We start from the raw sequence: 10,759 nt of genomic DNA, 5'->3' as shown, positions 1-10,759 counted from the left end.
TAATAATGCATTTTCCATACCAAATCCTTCAAGATTTGTCAATATATAATTTCACATTCAATAGCTAGAAAGAAAGTGTGATGACCTGTCCTTTTCATCATGTTTTAAGATAACAATTTATAACTACACTTTTTGCTCAGTATGGCGAAATATTGTTGGGTTTTTTTAATTTATTTTTTTTCTTTGTTGCTAAAACCTTAGTTCTACCATAAGTTTTAATGAATGCATAAACAATTTATTTTTCAAATACAACATATACAATAACATAGTATGAAAAGAATACAATGACATAAAATATTAAGAAGTTCTCTCTTTGACATATTGATATCACTAAATCTATAATTTGATTTTTTCGCGAAGAAATAATGTATAAAAAGGTAAAAAGAATGTCCCCTGAATTTATTTCACCCTATGACTATCATACTAAACAATCTTGATATCTTTTTTTAAAATTGTCATTTTGCAGCTTCAAGGGTGTACAAAAAGTTAATAATTCCATCATGTTGTATTTCCAAACATGTGACTTAATGTTTATAGATAAATGAAATTTTGAATCCTTTATTTATTTGGAAAAAGGAAAAAAGACAAACAATTTTGATCAAAATTAATAACGTCCTTTTGAAACAATTCAATTGAAGCTCGTTGTGAATTTCCTTTAAAACAATATAAATCAATAGCTTAAAGAATGATGAGTATAAAGCGCCTAATGCGCCCTATCATTTTCAAAAATTACAATTGTAGAGGTATCAATAAAATATCGATATAGTTTGTACATATTATAAAACTGTATTTCTTATATAATAGCAGTTAAGATTCCTTAATACACATGTTTGAGCATCTTTAAAACTAAAATCATACTTTTTCTTTCAACTTCGGCCATAAACTATTGAAAGACTAAACAATAATAAAAAGCCATAATGAAAATTGACAAGATGTTTTGTTTTCAGTTTCTTCCAATACACTAACAACATGTCAATTTGAATGTACATGTATATTCTTTACTGAATCAGATTCATTGACTCATAAACACAGTACAACCTATAATAATACTAATAAAATTCTTTATTTAACGCAGGTAATGTATTTAACAATGACATGTTAATCTTCCCTGAGGCTTTCAAAAACTATTAATACAAATAGAAAGGAAAAAAAATACAAACAAATAAAATGCATAATACAGTTATATAAAGCAGCTTAAATATTGAATAAGCACATTTGCATTCAATAGAAGAAGTAAAAATAATTAGATTCAGGTATCTTCATTCTGTACAGTTAAAAATGTTAATTAATGTAAACATAAAAAGATATAAAAAAGTTCAAACAGATTCAAGTATAATTTGCTTAATGAATCACATCATTCTTGTCAGACGGTAATCTACTCTTTATAAGCTGGCGGAGAGGTGTCAAAAACTTGTTGTTCTGACGAACTTACAGTGCTAGTTTGATGTCTGCCACTAGTTGAGATCTGTTCCAAAGATAGTTCGTTTTTGTTTACTATTTGGCACTGTTGTGCACTCGGATATTGAACTATTGTTTGTCCAGTAGTTATCTGAATTGGACTATCCATTGGAACCTGGGTCTGTGGCGCATTCGTGATCATTCCAGGCTGTGTTCCATTCACAAACACAACTGCTTGCTGTTAAATATATACATACATTAGGTCTTTAGTTGATTGCATGAAGACACTTTACTACCAGAAATGAGCATAAAACATGAACTTTGAAATATTTGATCTTTAATGTTACTGATTGTGCCTATTTCTGATTGTGAAAATTTAAGTAAATGGAAATCTCATGACAAGAGAGGCGGGCATAGTAGAAGATGCTTATCCTGTAGACCTGGTCTATCTCCTTTTGAGACTCCCCCCCCCCCGGTTTTTGTTTGGTACCCTGATTAATTTTTTTATATCTCAATACGCTATATCTACCTAACCTGTAAAGAAATATATATTGAACCCAGGACAGGTCGTACTACACCACTGGCATTATGTCGCTCTCATGTGCCGATGGTCAGTAGCGTGTGTCTGTGTAGGGTTTAGGTTAGATGCATTCTGTGTAAAGTTTGGATTTCGTTTTCTATTGGATAGTCCTGTAAATTATTGGTGGTTTTTGCCTGTATTGTATTGTTGATTTATATATGCATATCTTGTTTTTCGAAACATGTCTTATATGTATGATTATATATGAGCTTTTATAAAAGACAGTTATTGTAAAACCAAACGAATAAAAACAAAAACAAATATTTAAAGTAAAGGGAAATACGTAATAATATTAAAGAAAATTTAATATAAAGATAATTAATACACAAAAGAACATTGAATAATTGTTTTTGCATGATTAATCTTTATTTGGATGAATGGGTATTAATGATAATGTTTGTCAATATTGAAAAAGTGACATCTATAATGCCTCTCCTTGTTAAAATAAACATAGAACAAGGCATGAAATGATTTTTCGGCTCTGTAATATAATATAAATTTATAACTTTTTTTTTTCATTTAAACTGACCTATAGTACAAGTTCAAAAGGGATCCATTGATTTGATGAAAGAAAGGCGCACTTAAAAAAAAACAAGTGTTCACGATTTAAGAAACAATTCTTTCATGGCAGGCTCTTAGCTCATTTTAACATGTTTTGCATTATATTTGTCAATATCTTTATACCGAGCTAGCGTGAGCGTTGACAAATGTAATGCCTACCCATGTTCAAACGAGCAAAGAGAACATGGCATGAAAGAATTATTTCGATTCTTATATAGAAACATTTAGAACTTTTGTTCTTCGAAGCGTACATATAGTACACGTTCGAAAGGCAACCATTGTGATTTGATGAAAGCAAAACGATATATAAAAATCAACCGTTTCACGATAACCAAAAATGTATACATGAACACTCACTTTTAAAATTATTTTATTTAATTTCCCAGCGAGCAACACCAACACAAATGTCAATAGTAACGTCAATCACGTGCAGCCTATGTTCTATGCAATTAGAACATGGCTTTGTTTTCAATTATCAAAGCCAAAAAGAACATCCTGTTAGAATTAAAGTCTACAAATATATATAGGCTTTATGGTTCACTTTTATAAATTGTAACTTGGATGGAGAGTTGTCTCATTGGCACTCATACCACATCTTCCTATATCTATTTAATATATATATATAGGCTTTATAGCCGACTATACGGTATGGGTTTATCTCATTTTTAAAGGCCGTGCGATTAACTATTAAGTGGTTACATCCACTTTATTTTGAACTTTAGTGGATAGTTAACTCATTGGCAATCATGCCACATCTCCTTTTTTTTTTTTTTGATAATCTGCCAATACAACAAATTCTTTTTTAAAACGACATATATAAATCCATACCCCTTCACTTGGTATTTCCCAGGGTGAACAGCAGCAACAAAATGAAGCAGCAACGGTCGCCACTATAGCTTCAACTAATGCTATTAATACAATGAATGCTGATAGAATAGGGTTGGCTCCATAGAACAATCTCTGAAACAAAACAATGGCATGACGAAACAAACAGTAAAAATACAGATTTAGAATAAGCAACGCTTACTGTGAACACATAAATCGTTAATAATATCTCTTGCATATATTATTGAATGTCAACAAACAAAAGTAAATTCAACATGCATTCCTTTTTAATTGATCTCGAAAATTTTACAAAATAGATATAAGATGTGATATGAGTGCCAATGAGACAACTCTCCATCCAAGTCACAATATGTAAAAAGTAAACAATTTTAGTTGTTTGTCGTTTTTTTCTTGGTCATTGTGTTATCTGTTGTAATTGTTATGATTTTTTATTGCACTTTATTTCTTTTCTCTCTTTATTTTTAACCATACCCCCCTTTTCATACATCATTTCAGTTGTAAAGTTTTTTGTTTTTTTGAATATGAACACATTCTCATTTCTTAACATGAATCAAAATAATTTAATACTTGAAAAATATTGAATAAAATACATGTTCTTACAAATAGTACTCCGTTTATTCCTAGAATGATACTCGTCGTACTAAAAATTGATGCGCCAATAATACTGCACACCATAAACCCAATTTTCTAAAAAAAAAACAAAAAAAAAAAAAAAACATACTATATAAAGAGTATAAAAGATGTGTTTATGTCAAATTTTAAGTTTATTCCTTCTCATTATCCTTAATAACGCTCCTGGTGCGGGATTTTCTCATTGCGTTGAAGACCCATTGGTGGCCTTCTGTTGTTATCTGCTCTTTTGTCGGGTTTTTGTCTCTTTGACATATTCCCATTTCCATTCTCAATTTTATTATTAACTTTTTCTTCACAAAACATCAGGAATACAATATGGAAATGGCGAATGTGTCAAGAAGACAACAACACGACCAAAGAGCAAAAACAGTCCAAGGCAACAAACTCCGAAACATACAAATGAACCAAAATTAAGTGGAAAAAGAACATCTCGTTTCATCACTCACCAAACTTCTCCAACTTGATTGTCTTTTTCTTGACATACACATTGGCAGGAAACCAGTCAGAACAAACTGAAAGTTTAGAGTATGTCATAATTAGAGGTTCATTGTACAAACACCTTTAACAAAACAACTTAATTGTGCGTCCAACCATTCAAAATGCCCCGATCACTGCTACAATTTACTGTATTATAGTTTATTCATTGCCAAACCCACTATCCCGATTTGAATAGGTTTTGTGTTGCTCTTTTTCCGGGTAGTCTTCGTTAGATCGTTATATGTATTTTCGTCTTTTTTTTTCGGCCTGTCTCTCTTTAACTATTGATGCCATTCATGGTTGGTTTTTTTTCTTCTATTTTTTAAGGTTTATACAGAGAACTACCGAAAGTGTCATTTATTGGGAATAACATGCCGTAAAAAAATAGCATACTGATTGTGTTGCAGTTTATACATAGAGTCGATTAACTTGAAAAAGGGATGATATTTACTTTTACTATTGTTAATTTTTCCTTTTTGGAAGGTGGTGTTCCTTTGGTACCGTATAACGGTGTTTATATATCCCAACTTGTTCGCTTTGCCCGAGTCTGTAGCAACGTTTTGGATTTCAATGAGCGTAATCTATGTATTACTTGTAAATTAGTAAGTCAGGGATTTCGTTACCATAAACTACTTAAAACCTTTAAATAATTCTTCCATTGATACCAAGATTTGGTTTGCAACTTTTGCTGTACCTGTAACAAACTTATTTCTAGCGGAATAAAACATCATAAATTTTACAGTGATGTTTATAAGATTTAGATACGATCCGGGTAAACTTTTTAATAATCTAAATAAACTTATTATTCTAAAGTTATTTAATCTTTGAACATTTGTTTTGGGGTATAGATATTGATTTTGTTAACATTAGATTAAAACCGTACTAAAAATCATTATTATTCATACATATGCACGTGACTACAATCTGTCGATACCTATAATTTGGTATTGTACAATGTCATGTTTTTCTCTGACTGTTAATTACGTATTTCCCTAATCCATTGGATGTTGGATGTGTACTGATTCATATTTTAGTCTTAGATACATGTTTTTTAGTTGTTATTGCCTTAGTTCTAGCTGTCAGTAACTACGAGTACTTTCAGATCTGTACTAAGTGTCTTTTTTTTTTGTTTTTTTTGGTAGGGATGAGGGATGTATAAATACCTGGCACGTCCGGTCTGTGTATTTGTTTGATGTTTTTCTGCTTTATATCGATCTGATGACTTTAGCCTTTTTCAACTGATTGTTATAGTTTGTTCTCGTGTTTTGAGGTTATACCACTGTCCCAGGTTAGGGGAGGGTTAAATGTTCTCAAACATGTAACCTCGCCACATTCTCTATGCGCCTGACTCATGTAAGGGGCCTGTAGTTAAATGATTGTCATTGGTTCATGTCAGTCATATTTATTTTTCGTAAATTGTTTTGTTAAATATTAGGCCGTTAGTTTTCGCAATCGAATTGTTTTATATTTTTCATGTCAGGGTCTTGTATAGCCGAAAAAAATAATAAAATATAGTATTTCAAAGTTACTGAAAACAAATCCATACTTCTTTACTGGCTGGGTTTTTTTTTAGGGAAACTTTTCTACAGCAATGTTATAAACCGAATTATCAAACACGTTTCTATTTTCTGTACAATGCGCAAACATGTACAGAAATTCAATTTATAAAAAAGTAATATTTCAGTTTTTTTTTCTCAAACTGCTAAAATTGAAAATTGATGGCAATTCATTGAAATACTAACAGTAAAATAATCGCCTTTGTCAACACGACTTTTCTTTCAAATGGGAAAGGTCATTTTTTAACTTGTTAACTTTGTAAGTAACATTACCGTAAAAATCTAGTTGTTAAACCCACATGTTATTGAATTCCTACTGGTGGAATAGTACGTTCTAGTTAAAGCCCGATATTTCTTATCAAATTTGTTGAAGGTTTGGAACAAATTCTATCATCTATATCCATTTTGACACTCAAAACGGATTGACCTTAGCATAACATATGGTCAACTATAGATGTCTTCTGTCAAGCAGTAAAATAACCATTGCTACAGTGGGGTGGATGTTTAATCGTACTTGATGAATAGATACGCAAGTATGTCCGGGATAATATGGGAACTTCAAATCTTATGCTCTTTGTAGAGAGTGTGCCATTCTTTCTGCAAGTTAAAGAATTCTAACAACAGGCAAAATGTCTGCCCCTCATCACTTTACCATCACTTCTTAGTTCCTTAATAATGGTCGATCTATTTGCTAACCATACTTTTTGGTATTTGTTTATGTGTTCAATGACCAAATATGCATCCAATATTTGCCGTTAGAGATTAAGCATGCAATAATCAATCAATACATTGTTAAACAGTGCCATGTTATGTTGTCATTTTAGCGGTATGTTTGACATTGCCATAAAGCGCGAGGTTTGGCTAGCCACAAAACCAGGTTCAATCCACAATTTTTTCTTAAAATGTCCTGTAACAAGTCAGGAATATGGCAGTTGTTATCTAATAGTTCGTTTTTATGTATGTCGCATTGTCATTTGTTGCTGTTGCACTTCAGTGTTTCTGTTGTTTCGTTGTTTTCCTCTTATAATTGATGTGTTTCCCTCGGTTTTAGTTTGTAACCCGGATTTGTTTTCACTCAATCGGTTTATGACTTATGAACAGCGGTATAATTATGTTGCCTTTATTTAAGCTTCTATTGAATTGAGTTACTATGTTATCAAAAATTGAAATTAATACCTATATTAGCCTATAAACTATATATATATATATATACACTTACCCATCCACAACATATTAAACACACTATGTCAAATGAGAATAACTCCTCACTTTTATAGTACCTCCGCCAGCTCCAGTACATAATACTATCATTAATTAACTGTTCATTATGCAGGAGACAGTCATGGAAATTTTGAATGCCCATGGCATCAGTGATGACCGCTATCAGGCATATGATCCCTAATATTACGCCTAACCCAATCTGTATACCTCCAAACACCTTGAATGTCCTCACTGGGTATGTAGGGTTTCTTTGAGATGGTTGGTCTGGTGCCTCTTGTGTGATCAATGGATCTGCTGTATTTGTCTTGTTTATAGACATGCTGCAATATAAAGCAACGAATTATCTTATTTTGAATTGCTTTAAATAACCTTAACTGTTACTTCTGCGTACAAGCTGTAGATGTGTTAAGTATACGCATGAGTCGTTTTATCAAAATGGTTAAATCGACTCAAAATAATAGGTAGTTTGATATAGTAATAAATAGTCCATGTACTTTTTAAATAATAAGTATTTTGAAATAGTAATAAATAGTCCATGTACATTTTTTTTTAGGTAAATGGTTGAATAGGCTCAAAATAATAAGTATTTTGAAATAGTATCAAATTGTCCATGTACATTTTTTTTAAATATAAGTGCAATATATTGTTCTCGCAAGCTCGTGCAATATGACAAACTGCTGAATAAATATACCGATATATTCATACAAAAACCCTCTATTATTCTCAAATTTTGAATAGCTAAAATTTTTCACCATTACTTAGAACAAAATGTCCTGTTTGTTGTGATGATTATAACACATTTGTGTACTTTAATATAGAAACACACAAGCGACATAATTATCTTCATTATTCGTAAGAAATGAATTGTGATAATTGACGTATATACGTAAGGGAATGAAGGTCAGGGTGGACATGATGGTAGATTGAAAAGGAAAAATTTGTTAAATGTTTGTCATTTAGCACAAGGGTGTGGACGGGGTTGATTTTGTTATCAGTAAATTAAAAGTAAACTAAATATTATTGTTATATACATAAACACATTCATGGATCTACAATCTGTCGATACCTGTATCAAGGCATTGCACAAGGTCATGTTTTTCTCTGACTGTTTATGACGTCTTTACACTAAATCCATTGGATTTTGGATGTGTACTGATTGATAATTTAATCTTAGATGCATGATTTTTTATATGTTGTTAGTGGCTTTGAACTAGCTGTCGGTAACTGCGAGTACTCTCAGATCTGTACTTAGTGTCTTTTTGTTGTTGGGATATACAAGTACCCGGCCACGTCCTCTCTGTGTTTTTGTTATATGTATTTCTATTTGTATCCATCTGATGAGTTAAGCCTTTTTCAACTGATTTTTATAGTTCGTTCTTATGTTGTACTGTTACACCACTGTCCCAGGTTAGGGGAGGGTTGGGATCCCGCTAACATGTTTAACCCCGCCACATTCTGTATGTATGTGCCTGTTCCAAGTCAGGAGCCTGTAATTCAGTGGTTGTCGTTTGTTGATGTGTTACATATTTGTTTTTTGTTAATTTTTTTGTACATAAATTAGGTCGTTAGTTTTCTCGTTTGAATTGTTTTACATTTGTCATTTTGGGGCCTTTTATAGTTGACTATGCGGTATGGGCTTTGCTCATTGTTGAAGGCCGTACTGAGACCTGTAGTTGTTAATTTCTGTGTCATTTGGTCTCTTGTGGAGAGTTGTCTCATTGGCAATCATACCACATCTTCTTTTTTATATTGACTCTTTGAATATAATTGTCACACCGACGTGCCGTTAGTATGTGTCACTTTTTTGGAATGTCAAATATATCAATGGGGTGCAATTTCGTGGAGTTATCTATATTATGATGCCTGTAAACACCTTGCATTGATCGTTTTATATAATATTTATTCAACCCAATCCGTACTTCCGTACAAAAATTTGTCTTCTGAGAAACCCAATCCCTCCCCTGTGACCAGTGGCTTCGGAAAGACAGACGCCAAGGGACGTCAAATACAGCTCTTCTGATTTATGTTTAATTTAGATACCTTTTAGATCATACATTCATATATAATTATTGTTTCTGACATAAATATGTTTTTTTTTGTTTTAAATTCACAATACACTTAAAATGTATAGCATTGACGTGATTGAAGGGAAAAAATAAAGAAGAATCTCCACGGACACAACTCTACAGTATAGTTTAACATTTATTAGTAACAAAATACTTCCAATTTATGTAACAAAATACAACATTTTATTGAATCATTAAATTATAAACATAGCAGTACATATATAGTACTTTCATTGTTCATCTTATTTATTTGTGTATTTTCATAGTGTTATGTTCGTATTCAAGGATGCACAACATAAAGCTTGATTGAAAAATACAATTACTGATTTACAGTAAAATCAAATATTTAACATGTTTGGAATTCATACTTGTAATGTACACAGGAAAGTTGATGGTTGAGAATTATAAAACATAATAAAAAATAATTTTGCATACCGGATTATTTACGAGGGTCTAGATGTGGTTTACAGAATGGAAAATAATGGGTAAAACAATAAAGAATAATTGAATGAATAATGGGCCGCTGAAAACATAGACTTATAAAGAATAATAGACAGAATCAATATAAAAAAAACAAAGAAAAATGACCCTAATGTTAAAAAAATTAATACCCTCTCGATCCTCACCCCTCCAGAGCATCAGTTATACTAAAACCTTAATTGAATTTTGGTAATCTTAGATGTATATGTATATCATATCTATCACTAATTACTTTCCTTATAAGTAACAATATATATTATCACAGTGGTAACAATAGTTCAATGCATTTTACTATTGAAACTGATACTGGGAATACATATTTCTTTACTGAAACAAATTATATATAAATTTACTAACCTTGAAGTGTGACGTTTATAGATTCAGCGGAGAACAGGTCAAGGATGAATCATCTGATGTTTACAACTATATTAATTGACTTACAGTACACAATCTTGTACGTTCTTCTAGTAAATTTGCTGATTCTGTTCATGTTATTAAGTATATTTAGTAGTATATTTTATAACATGGTTTAAAAAAGCATCACACCACCAACCACAATTTCATTTCACCTAAACAGTATATATTGTTTTCATAAATAATTATATTTGTGTATGTATATATATATAATATCTCGTTTCTAAACTATGCAGTGTGGATTTCGCAGTTGGCTTTGATATTATTCCTTTCCTATCTGAAATCGATTTTGTCCTAGTTTTAAAATACCTCAATATATATTTTTTTATTATATTAACAAATTAAAAGAAAGAAATTAGACGAAATGGTAACATTTATGTAAAGAAACATTTTTACGGAGGAAAAAAAAATTTGTTCATCCAAAAGACGGTGACAAACTAACACTAGTCAACTGATAATTTAAACTGATAATTTACAAGAAAAGTGTTTAAGTCTTACAAAGTAGGAACTGTCCTGTTAATTATCTT

The 10,759-nt window shown here is 31.2% G+C and overlaps 1 protein-coding gene across 1 annotated transcript; it reads right to left on the bottom strand.

The window, feature by feature from the left end:
- Window positions 1-40: 40 nt before the first annotated feature.
- On the bottom strand, window positions 41-10,231 carry LOC127700590 (uncharacterized). The gene is made up of 6 exons (XM_052204135.1): window positions 10,176-10,231; window positions 7,271-7,592; window positions 4,465-4,530; window positions 3,986-4,072; window positions 3,368-3,499; window positions 41-1,636 (listed from the first exon to the last, which is right to left on the bottom strand). The coding sequence occupies exons 2-6, from the start codon at window positions 7,589-7,591 to the stop codon at window positions 1,376-1,378; spliced, it is 867 nt and encodes a 288-aa protein (XP_052060095.1). The 5' UTR covers window position 7,592; window positions 10,176-10,231; the 3' UTR covers window positions 41-1,375.
- Window positions 10,232-10,759: the final 528 nt, after the last annotated feature.

This window comes from Mytilus californianus, unplaced genomic scaffold (assembly GCF_021869535.1).
Source record: "Mytilus californianus isolate M0D057914Y unplaced genomic scaffold, xbMytCali1.0.p SCAF_5, whole genome shotgun sequence".
Classification (NCBI taxonomy): domain Eukaryota; kingdom Metazoa; phylum Mollusca; class Bivalvia; order Mytilida; family Mytilidae; genus Mytilus; species Mytilus californianus.
This window is presented reverse-complemented; position numbering and strand designations above follow the sequence as displayed.

Bases quoted from the DNA above. Each gene is read 5' to 3' on its own strand.
- LOC127700590 (XM_052204135.1), bottom strand. From the start codon at position 7,591: ATGTCTATAAACAAGACAAATACAGCAGATCCATTGATCACACAAGAG. The intron at 4,531-7,270 runs GTAAGTGTATAT...CTAAACTTTCAG, and splicing joins GTTTAATATGTTGTGGATGG to TTTGTTCTGACTGGTTTCCT. The intron at 4,073-4,464 runs GTGAGTGATGAA...TTTTTTTTTTAG, and splicing joins AATCAAGTTGGAGAAGTTTG to AAAATTGGGTTTATGGTGTG.